We start from the raw sequence: 23,467 nt of genomic DNA, 5'->3' as shown, positions 1-23,467 counted from the left end.
ATAATAGTGTGTGTTCTCATGCTGACAGCAACTCCAGAAAGAGATATAGATTGAAGCCAGAGCATTTGTAAAATGTTGGTTTGCAAATTTAAGGGTGCATTATTATTGGAGTCTAGCAACTGTTTACAAATAAAACCCAGCCGTGTAATAGACTTAATTTTTAAACTGTGCTCTTGCAAGTACAAGTGCCTTGGAAGCTTGTAATTAAGCATTGAAGTACAACAGTTCACAGAAGTAAAGCTTTGCTCCAGTATGTTTGCTTTGTGTTCATTTCAGGTGTAATATTGTATTAGATGTCTTTTAGATCGGAGAGAGAGAGAGAGAGAGAGAGAGAGAGAGAGTTTGTGTGTTTTGGGGAGACGGCTTTATTAGTGGTCCATGAATTCCAAGATCAAAAGTCTTGAAACAGGAAACTCAATTTAGAAAGATGTGCACTACCAGTGTGAAAGCATCAGTTACTGCAGCTGTTTTACTGTAATGAACAAATTCCACAGTAAAAATCATAGTATCGGTAAGAATTCTTCACAGGCCTTGCACAGATTTTGTTTTGTAGTCAGCATGTGGGAAGTATTCAAAAAAATAATAATGATAATAAATAAAAATAAATCCTAGCTTCTCCGGCGTCCTAACCAAAATCTTTGATGTACATCAATAAAGCCAGGTTTATAAGTTCATAGGTTGGTACTAGGCTTTCGGCCCTAGGGCCTATACAAGCCTAGCCATAACAATTCCCCAGATATTTCTTTCGCCTAGTTCCACGGGTGACTGACGTGATCCCCGGGGTGAATTTCCTATCTCCCATCCAATCGTCAAGGTTCCTTTTGAAGAGGGCCAAGGAGGTGCTCTGCTTGACATGTATGGGCAGTCTATTCCAGATTATGGGGAATCACTGGGTCAGGAACCTATTCCTCCAGCATGTTTTGTTCATTGTGATGACAAGGTTTAGATCCCTGGAGCATGTGGCTCTAAGGGATTGTGATTTATTTAAGTGGAGCATGTCCAACAGCTTAGGGTTTGACATGGCCTTGTATGTTAAGCAGAGATCACCTCTGAGTAGACGATATGCCACAGTGTATAGCTGGAGTTTTTCTAGATGGTCAGCACAGGGCATCTGCTTTAGGCCTGTGATTCTTTTAGTGAGGTATTTCTGCGGTCTTTTCAGCTGTTGCAGATGTCTTGTGACATTTGCATTGCTTGTAGTCTTTCTGTGGTACAGAGGGAAGAAGCTCTTACTGTGACTCGGATGATGTTCCAGTACCACCTCGGGCGTTGGAAGAGCTAGGATGAGAATGACAGAAAGGGAACAGCTTATGGCTCACCCATCCTGGATTGAAGGGGTGTTAGTTTCTTGGAGGCCAAACTGCTTCTGTGCAAGCAGAAGCCTTGCTTATAACAAGGTCCATTATCAGGGGGGTATGAACTTGGCACTCCCAAGCCAGTGCTGGTAACCGTTGGGATGTATGTGAAGGCCTATGTGTGTATCCAGAGAGGGTGTAGGTGGTCCAAAGTGATGCAGGTGCTCATGTCAGCTCCACACTTTTTACATTGTCAAGTAAATGGTTGTTGCACTGCTTCTGTTTGGTTCCTACACTGCAGTGTTTGAGTGAGTATTTCTTTATCTTATTGGTAAAAATACACCATTATAAAGCCAGATCTATCACAGAAAGGTCTGATATGTTGTTGCTGTGGTGCTGGTATTGTTTTCCTGTCTCAGGATATTTTTGCCACTTTAGAGGGCTACCAGACATTATTAGCTTTTTTTTAACATTCAGCATTTGCTCTCTGAATCTGATAAAATTCCTAAAAGTGACTGGTTGGACCCAGGACCATTGCCATTGGCCATGTGCATTGTTTTCAAATCTTGTAATATCGCACATATAAATTCACATTTGATATTGTGAATGTCTTAGTACATTGGAACATGCTTTCCTGGAGGTGCTGTGCATTGTTGTGAGTTCACAAGAGCTGCGTGTACAAGTTTTTGCATCTTCAAAGGTATATATAGAGCTTTGAGCTATTTTGGTGCCCAGTGCCATCTCTTAATCTGATGAATTTCCTCAACATTTAGTTGTGGAGCAAAAAAGTCCGCTCTACCATCTTGGACTAAGAATAACCCATGTCAGTATCTGTTTGTATTTTTTTTTTCTTTTTTGTTTGTTTTTGTTTTTCCTATCTATGTTTTCAGCTGGACAGTTAAGGAAAAAATGTCTGTTCACAATCTGGCACTCCTGTTAAGGAGCAAGCCAGGTCTAAGTTTACAGTCCTCAACTCTGGAGAGCAAAGAAAGCTTTTCTGCCTTTTTAAATTGTATCAAACTATTTGCTATATTTGCAACAATAGCTGCTATGGTTTATGCACACATGGAGTGATAATGCACCCAAGACTGATCATGTGCAGATTGCATCCCCGAACCCTTTGCACCTGGGGTAACTGCTCCGCCTTAGCTATGTCTCTGATATAGGGAGTGTGGACAGAGATGCCAAAGTGTTGGTAGGGTGCAGCTGTTGTTTTGAACTGTTTTGTAGAGTGATTTGTTAACATTAAGATTCTGTTCAGTTTAGATATTACAGATGTTATATCTTTTGTGGAGACGGTGTTTCTTTCATACTGACTCTGACTTGACCTTCATGTTTTTATATTGGCAGTGACTTCTCAGATGCATTGAAGTCCTTAATTAGGATTCTGGCTTTATTTTTTTTCGTTCATATGTTTATGTACACGGTATTCTGTTTCAGAGTTGATTGTTAAGAAACCTGTATCTACACTAAATAGTATTTTTCTCCCTCTGCACACACAGTTTGTCATTAGATGGTGTGCTACTGATGATTTCATCTTTTTGCTCTCTTGGGTATGAGCATGGACATTTTGTTAACCAGTTCTTGTTCAGTGCAGTTCAGCAGTCTCTGCTGCCAGATTTCTGAAGCAGTTGTATGCTTGTGTGTGGTGTAGAGACCATTTCTAGTTTACCTCCCTGCCTCATTGCTGCTGAACGTCTGTTGAGAAAGAAAATCAACACCTTCTTATCGGAGGCCATTTAATGTGAATTTTTTAAATCATTTATTCATTTTTACATTGTTTAGCAGATGTTATGCATGGGTTACAAGTGGTGGTGGGGCATCCATTTTTATAGATGATGTCACTGTAGTGATTAAAAAGTTCTATGGTAGTAGAGTTGTGGTAGTTAATGAAATCTAGCTGGACATGCTGAAGTGTTGGATATTGTTGGTGTGTTCTGGTTGACATGTCTTTTCAGTGCTGTATGGAAGACTGGGACAGTAACCTGTGGATTAGCCACCTGAAGTAATGGTCTGCACTTTCACAAAAGAGGCAGGATGGTGTGTTCCCATTGTAGACTAGTTTTCCTGTGAAAGCTTGTGCCACAGTGCTGGAAAAGAGTTGTTATTCATTAGTCAAGTCTCCGATTTAGGAAGAGCAGTACAGATTTCATCCTACCCTTTGAAAACTGAAGCAACTCTTTGTCCTTTCATAGGTACTGGAGATGTTGCAGGTGTTTAACAGTACAGTCTACTTGTGCTTTTGTGTACCTGGAGAAGTCATGTGACCATATACCCTGTTTTTTAGAGGTGCTGCAACAGTAAAGACTCCCAGGGCTGCTGCCAGACGTGTGCTGTTTTCCATCCTGTTTGTGGTTTCCATGATCAGGAGTTCACGATGACTAGATGTTTGGGGAGCATGCAGTCTGAATATGCAAATATTGCATCTTTGTTGTTTGCAGATAATAATCTCCTAATATCTTCAAAGATTGTGATTTCCTGCATATACTTAGCGATTCATTGCTAAGTGTGAAGCGGGTGGAATGAACATCATCTCCTTCTATTTGGAGATTGTTCTTTCAAGGGAAACAGTGGATTGCTGTTTGCAGCAACTTCAATCCTCACTTATAGTTAAAAGTTTTGTATAATGACTAAAATTATGTGATTCTGGATGCAAGCAGTAGAAATAAGATTTCTTTACAGTGTGGCTGGTCTCATTCCCCACGATAGCATGAGGAATATGATAGTCCAGGAGGATCTCTTGAGTACAGTGCCTGTTTTTGAGAGTCTTTCATTAAAGTAGCTTGGGCACCATTTCAGGGTACACAATGGGTGCCTCCCATGGGAAGTGTATCAGGCACAGCCCACTGGGGAAGACCCTGGGGCAAACCAGGGACACACAGGTGATATTAAGTTCTTTGGCTTGACTAAAAATGAAGGGGATCCCAGAGAATGAGCTGGAAACTGTTGCTGAAATGGGGAAGTCCGATCTGCTGTGCTCGTCTTGCTATCATGGTGCCTTGGACTAGGACAGATGTTTACAAAACAGATGGATCAGTGGAATCATGCACATGTTTAGCATAAAAGTACTATAGTACTCATCAAGTATTACTTATTTGTCCTATAAGCATATGCATTAGAGAATAAAGGGTTATAGGAGCAATTCTCATACATAAATTCTTAGAATCCTTTGTTTTAATTGTAATTTTTTTGCCTTGCTGCCAGGAAAACAAGTTAAAATAGGATCTATTAAAATGGCAGAATAGACATCATCAACTATACTGTTTATAATTAAAAAATATTTTGTCATAACACTTATTTACTGAATCTTGCCTTAAATCATCACAGAAATGTAAAATAATATAGCTGTTACAAGTAAAGCCTCAGCCTCTCCTAAATTTAGGGGAAAAAAGAGACATTAAGCCTCAGGATATAATCTACAATCCAGTAGTCAATAGCAAGGAAATTGAAAATGTCTTGCAAAACACTCCATTTGCTTTTAAATAATTAAACTGATTGTTTCACTTAAACTGCATGTGAAATGCTGGGGAAATGGAAGCAGTCGCAGTTTTTTATACGAGACTCCATCTGCACAAATATTCATGACATCACAGACTTGGATTTAGAGCTACAACTGCTGTGAATATTTTCTGCAGTAGCACTTAAGAGATATGAGATGCCTTACCAGTTTTAATGATAACGAAGTACATCATAGTCTGAGTGTAGTGTGTAAGAAACTCTTAGAACGTATCATCCTTTATACCTTTCACCAGGTTGGCAGTTCATAAACTGACATCTCTCAAATCTTACCTGGTATTCACAAGTCTCTTATTTTAATTTCATTTTTTATTAACACTACCAGCAGTGCAGTAGATGTTTCTTCTCTCATTCTCTCTTCTGTTTCAGACTTCATGTTATTCTGAAAATCAGAAAATACATGCTAATACAAATCCTGTTATTCTAGCAGTGTTCAAAGTTTGTAAGACCAATATTTAATTTTGGGGCATTTGTCCCCCTGTCCCCATCCCACCAATAATTTTAGGCTTTGTCCAGATTTCTTGCCTTAAGAGGTTGAGAGGTATGCTGGAAGGCTTTAAAATTTACTGTTATGGAGTTGTTTACATTTATTAATGTTTCTAAAGAAGGTTATGCATATCTAACATACTGGGAGTACAGTTAATTTCTATTGGAGTGCTGCTAGCTTTTTTTAGAGATCTTTAAATTTTTTACATGATCCTCTTAGGGTAGCTTGCAGGCCGAGTAAGTCACTAGCTTAGATATTGCTTAGGCATGCTTATCATTGGTGTCAGTCTGAGATAAGGTGGTAAAAACTGCAAGAAAAACCTTAACCCAGCCAAGCCAGAGTTTTCACTGTGTGATGCCTTAAATCTCCTATAATGGAGGGCCATGGGAGGGCCATGGGATATATGCAAATGATGCCTTAGGGGACATACAGTGTTTCAGTTACGTGGCTTCAGAATGCCCACTGTTTTTGTAAACCAATCAGATGACACTATTCAACAATTTAGCTAATGTGACTGTGTAACACTTCTTCTTTAAACTTGTTTTTTGTTGTTGAGGTAACCGTGTGTTTTCATCTACTGCACTTAAGATGTCATTGCTGGAAGAAGACACCTTACTACTGGGAGCTCCTGTTTTGTGTTGCAAGGGGGACGTATTAACATGTTGGTTTCAGTATGTAGTTAATTAATCTTTAAAATGTGCTGCAGTGTGGAAGTCGAAACAGTCTCACAACAATTACTCATACACCGCATATTATTTTATGCAAACCCCTGCTCAGTGGTCACTGGTTATGTGCATGAGCATAAACACTAAGCAGTCTTGTCTTAAACCTGCAAGGTATTGTGCTAAGGACTTGTTCTTCCTGTAAGTAAAGAGGCATCTTGTGAGGGCAAAATGAAATGCATCATTATAAGCCTGTACTATTCCCCAGTAATTATGAGCATGTTCTTTGAAAATTGTAAGTAAGGTTTTAAAAAGTGCACAAAGGTACCACCATCTGTACAACGTACTCCTGCTGGGGATGAATTAAAGGGATGTGAAATTGTTCCAGATGTAATTTCATCATTTCCAACAAACATTTTACATCTGCTGATACACCTGAAGTTTTTGAAATTCTTCAGTTTGCCACATGTACTACCACTGAACCTCTTAGCATAAGAAATGTGGACAAAGCCTAAAATAATGGAGGGACAAAAGGCCCAAAAATAGGGACATAATTTAAGTATTGCTCAAATAACAGATTTTGCATTAGCATGCATTTTCTGAAGGGTATGAAGTCTGAAACCGTAATGCATGTCATTATTTTGACATCAATCCAGTAACACTTGCCAAAAAACGACAAACGTTATGTGGTGCTTTTGTGTCATTATTTAGTGACTTCAGTCCTCAGTGATTTGACAGTAAATAAATTTTATGTGAAACAGACCAAAAATGAGACGTTAAAACTGATCCACCTTTTTCAGTATTTATCACTCTTGGATTAAATGCAAATTTTCACAGATATTTGCGTTTTTTTCTTGGAGTACTGACATTGTGAATATATAAACACCACATATTAGCCAGGTAAGATGGTACTGATGGTTAGTTATGCTGATATCAAATGAAGTAACCTAGAGAGCTAGAATCAAGAAATATGTTACATAAAGGAAAACTCCACCCTAGAACTAAAAAAAAAATCTGTTTTTTCACTTTGTTTCCTGACCTATTTTAACACCTCAAAATCACCCTCAGTGCTTTATTTGTAATTTTAGCCTGTTTTCCACAACATGGCTACCAATGGGGCTTGATGTATCAAAGTGATCTTGTTCTCCCTCAACCCTTTCTCTTTCCCATGATGTTTTGTATGACTCATGCTAGACATAAGAAAGTAACTTTGTATTCCCATGCCATTGACATATAATGGGATTTGTGAAGGTTTCTGTTATTTTCTTTACTTTTTGCCAAAGGGCTGCTTCTTTTCTTTCTCTAATCACCCTCATTTATATATGGCTCAGACCTTGTTTTGCACTATACTTAGACGTTATCCAAGCTACAGCCAGAAAAGTAACTAAATTGCAGGCCTTTGTTCAGTGTTTTCTTTTGTAGTTCAAGAGGAATAGAGAGCCCCCTCCCCCCACACTACTGCAGAGGTGTTTAACTGTCACTGCACTGAGAGACCCTTGCAGAATCAATTCCTTTTTGACACCCTGGACACCTGGATGGTGTGGAGTATAAGGGCCTAGTTAGGGCTGACTTGTGGATTATGTTTAGAGAAATCACATGGACATTGGAATTGTGATTGGAGCCTGGTCAAGACCTACAGCTTGCTCTTCCTGGAGAGACTGAAAAACTATAATACTATTGCTAGAAAGAAACCACATGCACTGCAGTGTTTTGTTTCGAAACATGTGGCCTGTCATTTTGATTTTTCAGTGACCTTGTTTTACAAAAAATTCTGTCTCCAATGACTCCTTGGATCATATAAAACCAGTGGGCATTTGGAAAAATTGCAATTTTACCTATGGTATACAGGGGGAAACATGAGCACCCTGAACACAGGGAGAATGTGTAAACTCTGTAAAGAAAGCATCCCAAGCAAGATCGATCGAACTGGACAACAAAGTACTGTCAGTGGATAACAGATTGTTTTGCCATTTGCCATTGGTGAATTTCAAATGCTTCTCTTTCAAGATATATGGCGTCTTCTGTTGCTTACTAAACACCCACTGCAGACATTTGTGCCATGACAACATGGTTTTCAGTTCACACATTCACCAAGTATTACTGCTTGTACCATGACTGTGGGAGTCAGGACTCCTTTAAGTGCCCTGGCACTTTAGAAATTAGCTTTTTTTGTCGTCCCTCCTGGTTGTCCTCCATTTCCTTTCACTCTGAAGGGAGAATTATGTTCTGAGATTCAGCCCAATCGTAGATGCACCAAGGATGGTTTCTGACATTAGATAGAATAACATACATTTTCTTTTAGGAGGGCACTGTTGCCTTGCAACAAGAGGTTCTCTGGTTCAATTTTCAGCAGAGGTGCCTTATCTGTGGCGTGTGCTTGCCCTCCCTGTGTCAGCATGGATTTTCTCTGGGTGCTCCAGTTTCGTCTCACACTCCAAAGACATGCAGTAGGTGGATTGGGTACTCCAAATTGGCCATAAGTGTGATTGTATGTGTGTTGGTGTGTTATGAAAAAACAGCAATAGCAAGACCTAGCGGAAATGGCAGTGTGCACATTGGTCCTAGTGTGACACCATGACCCCATATACAAAAAGGGAGTTATGGATGGATACAAACATTTTCTTACTAAATCAGTTGACCAAAAAGTATACCTTCCTTAATGAGCCACATATTCTCTGAGGTCCTCCTGTGAACTTGAGTGCCCCCGCCATCTCTTAGTGACTGTAGGAGTTTCCTGTAACTTGACTATGTATATATTGTAGATCCTTACAGACTGTGTAGATGTCAGACTTCCATTGCTTTTTTTTTCTTTGTTTGCAGGAAATGTGCTAACTTTGTAGCTAGGTCAAAATGTCAGGCTGAGAAGATACCCATCCTGTGTTGTACAATACATCATGCCACACCGTAGTAGGGATATTATGCCCACAAGGAAAGGAACTTCAGTGAAAAAAGTAAAGGAACTAAGTAGAAACCCCAACACAGACCTACTGATGAGGGTCCCTTCATAGATCAACTGTTGTGATAAGAATGTGCTTGTTGTCTATGGTTTATCAAAATAGGTGGCCTCCCACTAATTTCCAAATGTCTGCGTTGTGTGACTTAGTCACTGAATCTGTCAAGTAAATACTTCAGTGATTAAAAGTATGCATTTCCCCCACTAGGAATAACTGCTTGTCAGTGGTTTTGCAGAGTAATTGCTGCTTCCATAATTTCCATAGGTGTGCGTTATTTGGATTTGAGTCACTTAGCATGTCAATGAGCAGTATCACTGGAATAAATGTGTATATATATATATATATATATATATATATATATATATATATATATATATGTTTATATATTAATAACTGTACCGCATTAGAGTGATCAAACCCCTACGTATGAAAAAAATCTATCAAAAGTGCAAACAAACAAGTGCGCAGGTGCATGATTATCACACACATGTACCAGTAAGTGCCCACTTATTAGTAATCTGGAATGAACACAAGATAAAAATCAGTAATTTCTAACAAAGAATTCAAAACCATTAACTTTGTAATGTAAATAAATTGTGAATTGACATTTGCTTTGTATTTTATACAGTACATCTCAACCTACCACACAGGAAGTACAATTACTTCCTGGATGTGTGGTAGACAAAATACTATTACTCAGATGACTATAATTATAATATAATTAACATCTCAAGTATGTAAAATACAATAAGAAATATAAGCAACAGTGGGCACAGCAGGTAGTGTTGTCTCCCTCAGTGCAAGAGGTTATCTGCTTTGATTCTCAACTGGGATGCTTTCTGTGCAGAGTTTGCATGTCCTCCCTCTGTTTGCGTAGGTTTTTCTCCAGATGCTTCAATTTTTCTCTCACATTACAAAGGCATGCAGTTGGGGGATTGGGACACTGTAACTTTCCCATAGGTGTGAGTGTTGTGAGTGTGAATATGTATGTCTGGAATGAAAGAACTAACAGTCTCCAAATGGATCTCCCACTGTTTCTTGTTTTGCTGCAGCCATCATGGAAAGAAGCATCCAGACTCTGTGAGGTGACATTCCATTATGGCTACTGCTACATCTACTGCTTTTCTAAAAGGGGTGACCACTAAGGACATTTTGGAAGCCATTACTTGGTCCTTTGTGCATACCTTCACCAAATATTATCACCTTCCAACCTTCACCAAGTCCAGAGTGGGATTTCCCACTGCCATATTGCAGGGCATCCTTTCCTGTCCTTAATCTTTCCATCCACACTCCTTTCAGCTTAGGGTGTCATTCCATCAGTTATGACTGCAACAGTGAAACATGAAGAATATAGTACAGTTGTGTACACATACCATAAGGGTAGATATTCGAGTGTTTTCACTGTTGCAGTATTGTTTCCCTCCCTCCTTCCCCTCTTGCCCATGACATTGAAGTGGTTATCCTTCTCTCTAGCTCCAGATTGTTCCCTCCTTCTCTGTACATACTGTGGAGTTTCTGACCTTAGGCCCTTAACATTAGGGAACTTGCTGGGGTCTCCTATCTGAGGTCAAGAAAGTACTAAGGTTACAGTGCTGGCTGACTCCCTTTAAACCTTTTATCACAATGTCTGTCAGGACATTCGCCAGCTTCAGGGGGAGGAGAAAATTCTCTGGTATTTGTGTCAGCCAAGGACTTCAATGGTAGGAAATCCCATCAGTTATGACTACAACAGTGAATACACTTGAACATCTACATTTATAGTAAGTGTACACAACTGTACTTTCCTGAGCTTCAGTCATTATGTATGATTAGTTTGTTGAGTTTTCCATTTTCCCAGCACTCTTTAAACCTCTTCATATAAACAGATCTGGAGGTAAATGAAACACACCGTCTCTTTATTTATATATATATATATATATATATATATATATATATATATATATATATATATATATATATATATATATATATATATATATATATATATATATATATATATATATATATATATATATATATATATATATATATATATATATATATATATATATATATATATATATATATATATATATATATATATATATATATATATATATATATATATATATATATATATATATATATATATATATATATATATATATATATATATATATATATATATATATATATATATATATATATATATATATATATATATATATATATATATATATATATATATATATATATATATATATATATATACATATATATACACATATATATATATATATATATATATACACACACATATATATATATATATATATATATACACACACACACACACACACACACACACACACACACACACACACACACACACACACACACACATATGTGAAATGTTTGTGTGTGTGTGTGTGTGTGTTCTACACATATACATACTTCCCCAGTTACATATAGTAGTGCTCTTTTATGCTTACAGACTCTGTTCCCTCCCCCATGCTTTTACCAGTACCACACTTTGTAAACCCTCCCTTAGGAAAAAAAAAAGTCACAAATATTGAATCCAAAGTAGCTTTTGCTTGAAGGACTGTCTTTCCGTATGGATTTATTTCACAATCGGCCTGAGGGCACTTTCTAGTAAAGTGACTTGGGTAGAAGCCCGCAATTAGAGACTGAAGAAATCAAACCCAATACTACAGCTTGTTAGCACTAAAACTGTTAATCCTATATGCGTATTGCCAGAAACTAGTTTTCAGTAGTTCCCTACTGACAAGTCCAACAGATGTAAGCAACTTGAGTCAACAGCAAACAAATGCAATTGCTGTGTGTTGTATGGGGGATACAGTTATACTGAACCTTTTTCAAGGTCTGCAGAGCATGAGGTTTCTTCGTAACATGCTTATAGGCCACTTAAGTCCTTATGGCTTCCTAATGGTGTGTGTGTGTGTGTGTGTGTGTGTGTGTGTGTGTGTGTGTGTGTCTGTGTGTGTATTTTTATGAATTTGTAACACTGCAATCTTGCATAGAAAAAAGCAGGTAATGTCAAATGCTCATTTTCGATGAATTGTACCAGCTTGAGTGAATCGACTGTAAGACTCTGTGTGGTGTGTGTCTGTGTGCGCACATGCTAACAATTGTAAACTGGATGTTCTGCATATCAGCAGAAGCTACAAACTGAACTTACACATGTTAATAGCTGGTTTGCTGACAAAGCCTCCGCTTGGTTTTTAGTGTAGAAAATACACCACTCTGAAATGAAGATGCTGTGAGAGACCTGGGAACATGGGTAGATAACTTCCTCTTCTTTGACATATTGCAGTAGTAGTCAGGAAATCCTTCTGTCTGGCACAGCTGATCACAAAGGGTATTGTTACAAAGAAGTCCTGGCCCCTATTTATTCTACACTGATTAGGCCCATCATATAATACATTGTCCCCTTTGTGATATACTTTACTAAATCTACCAAGTGGTTCTTAACAAAAAATATCATGAGATTAAAGGACTTGAACTTTTAAGGGAAGCTGAAGACCGTTTCCCTATATTCATTGTTCTTTTGGGGCGTTCTGTGCCTTTCCTTCCAGGCCATTTAGGATTCGTCAGTCCAAGACATCAGATTTCTCCAGAAATCAAACAGTCTTATGAAAACAAGAACCAGAGATCTGAACCTGCTTCAGCAAATGTATAAATCATGGTTGGATGGACAGATTTATCACATAGCAATTGCCCCTTGTTTGGAACAAATTTCCTCTCCAGATCAATCAGTGTGCTACATTGTCTTCCTTTAAGAAATGTATTTGTAAATTCACCCAGGTGTTAGTAGCTTGTTGCTCCTTAGAAAAAGGAGGGGAGGTCTATGGGTAGGTTCTGACCAGGTGTAAATGGCCAGATGTCCCAGTTGCCTTGTACATTCTAATATATATGTACGCTCATATGAAAATGTTACTTTGAGCACTTTGTCTTGTATTGTAGAAAATAAAGCATTTATGTCAAATTTTTCTAAATAGCTGATGTCATCGCATAGGTGACATACTAATGCTCACATGACTTTGAAAGTAATTCCATGTTAATGTGTAATGTAGCTGGAAGACAGATTGTACGTTGACTAGCAGCTATCACTTCCAGGCTCTGAACAGGATCTTTTTATAATTAGTGTTAATTATTTTATTAGTCCAATAAATTATTCAAACAAATCATAATACTCTGCAGTAATCTGAAGCAGGGCAAATATTGTTTTCCAGTAATCTGAAGCAGGGCAAATATTGTTTTCCTGGTAGAAATAATGTGTTTAGTTAAAGAAGGGTAAAGAAGTTATCTTAAGACCTTGCATCATGGCAGTAGAGTGAGAGCTGAGATAAAATGGCACCAAGAGTAAAACAGAGAATTCCTTTTAGACTGCCTGATGTCAGTATTGTTAAAAAAAATTGAATTATGTATAAATACATAGTTTTTTTTATTCAAAATGTTTTACCTTAGAATTTCTTATTTCCCAACTTTCTGTACATTTAGTATACCTTTATACTTTTGTTTGACCTTTTGTTCATTTTGTAAATGAATAACTCTTGTATATTGTCTCATGGTTTTTCTACTCCCAGTGTACATTCTTACTGTCATACTTTTCATTTAAAGCGTTTTTTTTTTTTTTTTTTGCTACCTGTTATTTAGCACATTTACTTCTGCTTCAGAGGCTTGTTGTACGATTATTTGCATCCATTTCTTTGTCCCCAAAGAGAATCTCCTTGTTTGTAGCTAGGTCCCATTTGCCTTCCAAAAGCAGTCTCTAAATGTGGAGGTGCTAATGTGCTCCAGGTAAAGTTCAGTGAAGTTTACAATGATTTCCTGTTTTGAGATGAGGCTAATTGCTAAAGGATGCAAGTTTGTTCATCTGTTTCTAAATCATTGTTGAAGGCAAGTTGCATGGGGGATGTAGTCGTAGTCGACCTCTTCTGAAGTCTGCAAAGTATGAGGTTTCTGTGTAAGATGCCCGGAGGCCCCTTTTTGATGTGAAGACAGGATGATGCAGAGGATTTTTTTTTTTCTACGACTAAGGCATGATGCACTGTGATAGTCTGATTTAATGTACTACTGACTTTAAAGGGAAATTCCAAACAGGATATCCCCAAAAGCCTTACCCCATGACTCAGATCATTACAAGGAAAGTATATTTTATTTGTACTTATTGATTTTATTTTATAGACCCCAAGAAACCTACCTGCTGGAAGTATGATTTAATCTGAAAAATGTGGTGTATTTCTGTGCATGTTGTGCGAGTTGTTGCAACTGTGGAATAAATGGAGTCTGGCATGTCTGATGTTCTCTGAGTTCACAATGTAAAAATAAGCATCTCTGACCTAAATGTACCTTTCACCTTAAAAAATACATTGAGGTAGAGAGAGTAAGGATTTTAAGGACAGGTTCAGATTTTTGGAGTTTGTGTCCATATTGTTTCACTGCCCTGCAATTTTTTTCTCTGTATTTATTTCCATCCATCCACAGCTCTGTTTTCCCTTTTTTGCACATGGGGTCGAGGTGTCACTTCAATAGTGACAATCTTCTAGAGCCAGGGTTTATACCACCAGGTGGCTAGCCCTGCCATGGTTGTTGCGTTATTCATTTCAAGTTATTTTGATACTGACAACAATGCCATGTTGTATGACAGTGACCCTGCATTTTAAAGTTTTTTCTTACTAGTTTGTTTTAAAAACCGTGGTCTTCCTTCGCGGCTTTGTGCATGTATTCATGGTCATGGCTTGCGGTTTCCTTTTTTCCTGATATTAAGGGATCGTATCTTGTCAATTAGTTATTTACCTTCTGTAATTTTTTCCCCTGTCTTTGTATTGGGACTTCCACAGTTATCTGTTCTCTCTCCATTTCTCCATATGCCCTTATTCTACCTTTCTGACCAGAATGTTTAACATCTGAGTTTGTGAAAGCCAATGTTTGGTGGAGAGTTGAAGCCAGGTTTTGCCTGTTAACTAGAAGTACTGTTAATATTAATCTCCCTTAGTATCTGGTACTAGCAGTCTGTGTCATACTCCTTGAACACGCATCTAAATGTAGTAGATGTTTATAACCTTCCTTTTCTAAGAAAAAAAAACAAATAGCACACATTAGTCAATATTTAATGTTAAATGTTTGGCTTGAGTTTCCTTAATGTATTGGTTCTGTTACTTTGGTTCTTTAGACTCTTTCTTGTGCAGAAGATATATACTTCATATGTTCTAGAGAAATATTTCAGAATTCTAAGAGGTTACCTTAAAGTGAGCCCTTATGCTCCTTATTTTACCACATCTCAGTTCTGGTAGGCCAAGGAAGTTGAGGAGTAGCTCTCAGACCCAACGATGGATGGGGACACGGGTAGAAGGCCATTGGATGATGCAGGGGAGCGAAACAAAAGTTGAACAAAATGTATGTTCGTTACATGTAATGCCATTTATAATGATCTCCTTTGAGTAACCCACATCATTCCTCCACATAACTGTTGTATTTTGTTTATGTGCTCATTGAAGTGGGCATCAGAAGTAACTGTAGTGCACAAATGATTTCCAGTTCAATTGTTTGATTCTTTTTAACTCTCAGACCTGTAAAATGCAGTTTAATGCTTAAGCTGTGTAGCCAAGCAGCTTGCTTGGACTCTGACTGTTAAGAAAGGTTTATTTGGCATGAGTCTGTTGGCTGAGGGGTAAGGCATCATCCTGCAACACCAGTGGGTTAGGTTCAAGAATTTGGTAGGTCATTTGGACCTATGGAAAGAAGATAAGGTATGACGTACTGCCTATGCAAATGCCCCCTGCTGTAGATTGAATATGCAGAAAGCAGACAGGATGAGTATATTCCTGGGCCTGATAGACTCTGACAAACAAGTGTAAGTGGATCATTTTATCATGCCCATCCTTGTAGTCTTTTGGTAAAAAAAATACTGATTTAAAAAGGAAGGAGAGAATGTTGAAAAAAAGAGTTAGTATAGTTTTTTTGGGGGGAGGGAAGGTGATTCCTCCCCTCGGCTCAGTGGAGGAGTCTGTACAACTCGTTTTATGGAAAAGTCTGAAATCATTGTACCTTGGTTGAAAGGAAAAATTGAAATTCCCATCCCAAGTAACATTGACTTTTACAAAAAATGTTTTCATGAGGTGACTTAATCACATATGTTGGTTTTGAGACCAACTCCTGTGTAGAAACAGGTGTACACCTCTGCAGTCACTGTATTTCTGTACCTTGGAAAGGGTGGAGAGTTTACAGCTGTTCTTCTGTGCTGCATAGCAACTATTCTCATCTGTTCTAGACTGTGCATAAGGGAGCCTTTGGCAGTGGTGGGATAGGGAACCAGCCCCACCCATTTTGTGACATCAGCTGATGGGACCACCCACTTTGATGACTTAAGTGCTTAGTACCAGTATTGATGAAAGTGTCAATATGGTGCATTTAGTTATTTATTTTCTGTTCCTAAAACCTAATTATGATGATCCCATGAGATAAAGGTCAAGAGCTAGCAGCCTGTGCACAATGGTGGTAAATCTGATTAAAAAATCCAAAAATTCAAATGATGATCTCTTAACATTCCTTGCATTTTGAAAGTTCTGTCAAATACTGTTTGTATTGTGGATGAATGGATTTCTAACAGGTGACATGTTTTATGTTACTTTCAATGTGGTCCTTGTGACAGAAATTAAGTAAAAGCAAAATAATTATTACACTGCATGGAAGTTCTAATCAGTCTGGAGTGTACTACACAATGCAACTGGGCAATGTTGGCAGAGTGCTTAAGCATTTTTAAAAATCTTGCTAAGATTTTTTTTGTCACTGCTTGGTAGTTGGTAGGATAATGATAGCTAAAAATACTGGATACATTTCCTGACTTCATGAGTTTAAATTTTTAACTGGACAATTTGTCTGAAAAACAGCTGGCAACCCTAGGAACCATTAACAATTGTTAAATCTGGATAGGCCAGAAAATGGAAATGGGGTGGAAGAGTGTGTATAAAAAGTAAGAGCAAAAAGGTTTTCATATTTTCTACATTTTGTTAAAAATAAAGGTATCTCATCAGATGTTGTGCTACAACCATTGCGTGCTGATCTTTAATCCATGTTTGTTCACATTTGTTTATTGTCTGATCATGAAGTGACCAACATTTTGTGCTCCTCTTTTAAGCATCCATACATATATATACATACGCACTTGATCCTTCTCTGATTTGCAACCTTTCTTTAACCCTTTCACTTAGTGTGTTATTAAAGTGTTTTCTTCCTATTCATGACTCTTTTAAGACAGAAATTTTTAAATAAAATCTTTCATAGCGTATTGATTTTTTTCCATGTGATATCAGCAAAAGGTCTTTCAGCTTTACTCTCTGTGATGTCAGTGTAGGGAGTACATGCAGGCACGTCCAATGAGTTTCATGGACTCACCACAGCCTGCAGTGGTGGTGCCCTGTCTATTAATCTGTGGATGCAACCCCACACTAGTCCATGAGTGAAGTCAGCAAGCGCTATAACAGAATTATGTGGGCAGATCCTTAATATAAAGTTTACAAAACTTTCTGCTAAGAAACTGCTTACATAATTTTTATAAGATGGAATTGAAAATACATCACAGCACTTGTTACAGATGTCATGATATATATAAAAACTATAACCAGCTGTGCTTTAAATTTACATATAATTATGATGTTAGCTTGTAAAAACTGGTAACGACTCATTAGTCAAAAGTGGCTTAATTTTATTTATCTTTAGTAAATCATTCACATAAGCATCCGTACTGAGATGTAATGAAAGAAGTAACATTATAGGATGAAATCTTGTAACACTTGTCAGATTTATCATTATTAATTCTATTAATAATGTTGTCAGTATAACTTAAGTTGCTTAAGTGATCTTTGAGGTATTTTGGATAATCCATGATATTACTTTCTGAACCGTCCTTAAAGGATCATTAATTCATTATAGATCAAATAGTTAATTTTTGGATTCTTATAAGTAATAGATTAAGAAATAACCAGATTATCAGACGTTATTTATCCAGATTATGATGCAAGCTGTCACAGGTTATGGATAGTGGGAACATTACTTTCAGACTAATGGATGTTTAGTTGGGTCATTGTAAATATTGAATTGATTTACTGGAGTCCACATTGCTTGACAGTGTAGTGTTTCAAGTTTCATAATTTGTTGTACAAAACCGTGACATCTGAAAATTGATCTGTCAAGATGACAGTGTTAGTGGTAAGTTCCACTGCTTATCCGAGAGTTTTGTGCAAAATATCAGCTAATTGTTTAAAATATAACCTTGCCATGCATTTTCAGCTATACAGCAACATTTCTGTACTTTTCTGCTTTTCAGGAAAGATCAAAATCTACTGTCACCAGTGAACTGCTGGTATTTACTGCTGAACCAAGTTAGAAGAGAAAGCAAAGATCATGCCACACTAAGTGACATCTATTTGAACAATGTCATCATGCGTTTTATGCAGATTACCGAAGACTCTACGAGGCTGTTCAAAAAGGTAGGGCCTTGTATGTGTCTATGTGAGCCTGCACAATTTATTTATTTATTTATGTTTGTTGACCGGGAGTGTCCGACTGGACATAGGTCCATTTTCAGCGGAGGCCCGGGGAGAAAAGCTCCACACTTAAAATAAACAGACAGTAGTTACATTGGATTACATAGCGATTAACAATTTACATAGCAATTACTTACAACATATTTACAGATGAAGAACATAGTACATCAGTAGAGAACTAGAATCTTTATCTGTGAAGTACATAACAGACATTAACAAATGTTTCAAGAAGAAGTTCCTGCTGTAAAATAAGTACTGGCTTATGAACATCTGAGCTTGCTACAATCAAGGTAGTTAGTGGAGTGGAAAGAAAGGTAGTGGTTGGATGGGGAGGGTGATATTAGAGTGGGAGTTGCAAGGGCATAGCCAGCATGTTTTTAGTCTTTAGTTTTAGGTTTTTTTGTCTGCACAAGCGTGTGCTGACAAGTATTCTTGTGTTCTTCAACTGCCTGGTTTTGGTTAATTGCTTGTTATGAAGACCCTGCAGCTGAATTTTGTCTTAGTGTCCTTTAAATTTGACTCCAGGCACTGTTTATTAATTTCTTGTGCACTGAATTCGTTCCACTTTCATGTAGTACAGGAAGAGCCCAGATTTTTTAAACATTTAATTGAAATTTTATAACTGGATGTGCTCATGCACTGCCTCAGGCTAACCACCCCCCTGTACCCAACCTGAACTCCACAATCAAAGTTACAATTGCTTTACTTAACCTTTCTGTACCCTAATCTTACACATGTAACTTTATATCTCTATCTCTAAGAAATCTCTCTCTGTATGTTCTCCCACAACTGTCACTTACATTGTTCTTCTACAGACTACCACTCCAACCTCTACCTACTTTCTCTCCTACAAAACTTCCATTTCCTAGGTAACTACCACTACCTATATTTTCTTTAATGCAGATCTGTACAAGCTCTCTTCCTGGATCTACCTAATATTGAATGTAACTACTTCTCCTCTCAAGTGCTGCCTCCTGCTGCCTTTGCCACCCTTCTCTATACTTGCAACAAATAGACAGTGGTCGTAATATGTCATGTGCTTATCTGTGTAATTTCTCTGTTACCAGCTACCTCATGAAAAAAATAATTTCCTTAAATTCATAGACTACTGTATGTTATATAATGCGTTTCAGATGTTTACATATAATTGTGTTTTCTTGTAAACTCAATGTATTTTACAGAATGTCATTTTTTGTCTTTAAATGTACTTGCCTAATATGTGGAGCAGTTGTCCCTGGGCCTCTGCTGAAAATGGGATAAACTGCAGTTAGAACTTCCTTGTAAACAAAAACAAATAAATAATAAAATAATCATCATACTGATGCTTTACTTGAACATTTATCAGCGCTTAAGAGTCTCATGTTTGTGTAATGCTCTCTTTGTTATACTGTATCATAAGAAAAATTAGCACATCATAAATAATTAAAGGTACCTATCTTTAAAGTTTAATAACTTAAGTGCTTACATTCCGTACTGCTGTTTAATACAAACAATATGCAACAAATAACTGGGATGAATGTAAAACTGAGTGATAGCATTAATAATCCATAATGTTGAGTAAACAAACAAGCCTTCTGAGGCCTTCTAAAAGAGGCTTCATCAAGCCTTATCTGGACAGGTAGTGAGTTTTAAAGGGCAGTCACCTGATATGCAAATTAATGTTGTTCAGATGTTTCTAGAATTTGTTTTGGGAAGCAGTAGCAGCTGTGCTTAATTCAAAAAAAGCCAGCCAAGGGAACAGTAGGGGAGCAGCTCTGCACCTAGTTGTATGTAGCTCTTCACAGCACAGGTGAATTATTCACAACCTGTTTTCTTTTTTAATATTGAAATTGCTTAGTTTACTGAACTGTATTTTTCAGCTCGAGACTCCTAATCAGCAGATAGTACCTGTCATACAACTTGACAAACTAAGTTAATACCACTTCATCATTTTTGCTCTTGGTTAAACAGGAGTTCCTGCATCATTGATGATGTTTGTTCTTTGGGATTTTATCAAATGTTGATGTTGACACTAAAACTTAATGACTACTTGATCCCTAGGAGAAGACATTCTCAAGTGCTGTCTGACCAGGGTTGCCAGATTTCCAAAAAAAAAAAAAAAAAAAAAGGTCTTCCACGTCTTTAATGCGGAACATCAGAGTTCCGCATTAAACAGAAGTAGCTCTGTGTTTATTTTTTATTTGATTGGCCCGGGCCAATCAAAAATAAATAAACACAGACCTACTTCTGTTTAATGCAAAACATTGCAGTTCCGCATTACACAGAAGTAGCTCTGTTTTGCGATGTTTTGATTGGCCCGTATACCGGTATATGGGCCATTCAAAAATCGCTAAAGACGGAGCTACTTCTGTTTAATGCGGAACATCGCAGTTCCACATTACACAGAAGTAGCTCTGTTTTGCGATGTTTTGATTGGCCCGTATACCGGTATACGGGCCAATCAAAAATCGCTAAACACGGAGCTACTTCTGTTTAATGCGGAACTGCAATGTTCCACGTTATCTTGCCAGTACCCTCCTCAGGCTGCACTTCCTTTCTCTAGGATGGTCATATCCATCATTTTTAGAATAAAGTTGTGGATAACCATCCAGTCATGTAGTTTATGTTTAATGGAAGATGATGAATCACACTGCTTAACATGCAGAAGTTTATTCCAGAAGTTGGGAGGTGCTCTTTTATAAACCTGTCCTTCCATAGTGTTTTATTTGGGTCTACTTCATATGACCTAAATTTCATTTGACTGAGACCAAAACACTGAAAGTTCAAAAGACTGAAAACTCATTTGACTGTAACTCATAACACTGACACATTAAAGTAAAAGGTAAATGCCCTTTTCCCCACTGTAGTGTGATCCTGGAGTTAGTATATATAGATAGGGGGTATGTGTGGGGCACTTTAAACCATACACATGGATATTTATAACTGCAATGAATAACTCTTTGCAGAAAGCAATATTTACCTAAACTATGTAGGGGGCTTAACCCCCCCCCCTCTAATTATATATACTAACTCCAGGATCGCACTACAGTGGGGGGAAAAGGGCATGTACCTTTTACTTTAATGTGTCCACAGCCAATAAGGCAAAACAATGTACCCAGCACACTAGTCATAGGTGACTCTATAGTCAGGCACACTGATGTCCCACTCACCAGGCTAAACAAGGAGAAGGTTACTGTCAGCTGCCAGGATCTGCTACATAACCCACGCACTCAGGTCACTCCACAACAAGTACAAATATGACTCTGTCATTGTCCATGTTGGTGTGAATGACCTGACACATACCTCCCTGGACTACATGAAAAGAGACATGGAAGAGGTCTCCGATCTTGTAGCCCAGGCAGGTATGATCCTAGCCCAGAGTAGCATCCTGCCATGTACCAGAATGATACCGCAGTACAAGGACAAAATGATTGACTTCAACAATTGGCTAAGCTTCTGGTGTCATTCTTAGGGGATCCAGTATCTGTCTGCCTGGGACAACATGGTCGACAGACTATGAGGCTTTGCCAGAGATGGCCTGCACCTGTCACCCCTGGGATTCTGGATACTGGCTAAGGGTCTTTACGCCCCATAGTGCCTTTTTAAGGCAAGGTTCAAATGAAAATTCACCACCGTAACAGGAACAGGCAAGCAAAAACTGAGGGTAATGCTATTCGATGCTAGAAGTTTAAATCTCAAAATGCACTCACTCGAGGCACTCCTTAAAATGGATAACATGGATATCTGTGCAGTGACTGAGATCTAGTTCAAGGCTCTAGAGAGCACCCCTGTATTACCAGGCTATAACTCGTACCACACTTTTCGGCCATCTAACCTGGATCAGAATACCAAAGGCGGAGGTGTGTCCATATTCATTAAGGATATCCACACCTCCATGCTAGTTGCGCAGCATAATGCATCCGAGGTTATCCAAGTGCAACTATCTCTGAGCAAAACTGCAATCCACATCGTAGCTTGCTACAGATGCCCCGCCATGCCCCAGGATTCCCACTCCTCTTTTCTTGATATACTGGAAAATATTAGGGTTCAACCAAACACCGTAATAATGGGCAATTTCAACTACCCCACCATTAACTGGGAAACTACTCATGTACCAACTCCTTTGTTCAGCACTTTCTGGAATTCATAACAATGCCCTGGATCAACTTATCCACACCCCAAACAGGGATAACAATATCATAAACCTTGTCATTACCAACATGAGTGACCGGTGTTCCACACCTGAAGTCAACTCCTCATTGGTCAAATCCGACCATAAGCTAATCACCCTAGATGTCTGCATCCCGCCCCCACCCAACATTAAGGAAACACCAGTAAAAAATTTCTCCAAAGCCAACTTCATGCTTCTTAAGCCAGACGTGGTGAACTTTATGACACCCATACAGATGGACAAAACAGTTACGACTGCTAAATCCTACACAAATGCACTCTATAAGCACTTGCATGAGTGTATGGATTGTGCTATCCCAAACAGAACCAAGACGCTATCCTCCAAAAAAAGGAAGCCAATCTGGTGGTCCCCTGCCATAAACAAACTGTACAACAGAAGGAAGAAACTGTTGCAAAAGAGAGTAAAATCCCATGAGTGGAGGAGCTCCCTGGTCAGCCTCAGTAATAAGCTGAGATCCTTTATAAGATCCTCCAAAGCTACCTATGAAAACAAAATTGCCACTGATTCTAAGGGCAACCACAAAGCATTCTATAGCTATGTCAAGTATCTCAATGGCAACACCCAAATCTGGTCTGAGTTATAGCACAATGGCATGAAAATTACAGAATCAACTGATATTGTCAACATCCTGTCAGATAGGTTCAGTGCTAACTTTACCCTTCTCTCACCCCTTAAAGGGCCCATATCTATACAGGAAGAATGCAGAGTCCCTGTAATCACATCTATGCAGGTAAAAGCTGCACTCCCTAAAACCAAAAACACATCATCCATGGGACCGGACAACATCACAGGCTGCGTTTTACACGAATTTCAGAACGAACTAGCTCCCCACCC

The 23,467-nt window shown here is 38.1% G+C and overlaps 1 protein-coding gene across 2 annotated transcripts in view; it reads left to right on the top strand.

Moving 5' to 3' along the window:
- The window catches only part of SRGAP1 (SLIT-ROBO Rho GTPase activating protein 1), a 1,651,729-nt gene that overhangs the window by 671,052 nt on the left and 957,210 nt on the right, over positions 1–23,467 (top strand). For both annotated transcript variants that reach the window (XM_044088250.1, XM_044088251.1), the window contains exon 3: positions 18,243–18,405. In XM_044088250.1, the coding sequence (XP_043944185.1) occupies positions 18,243–18,405 (163 nt within the window). The remainder of the gene's footprint in view (positions 1–18,242; positions 18,406–23,467) is intronic.

This window comes from Protopterus annectens, chromosome 11.part0 (genome assembly GCF_019279795.1).
Source record: "Protopterus annectens isolate FY-2018-M chromosome 11.part0, PAN1.0, whole genome shotgun sequence".
Taxonomy (NCBI): domain Eukaryota; kingdom Metazoa; phylum Chordata; order Ceratodontiformes; family Protopteridae; genus Protopterus; species Protopterus annectens.
Note: the sequence above shows the minus strand (reverse complement) of the source record. Positions and strands in the feature narration are given on the sequence as shown.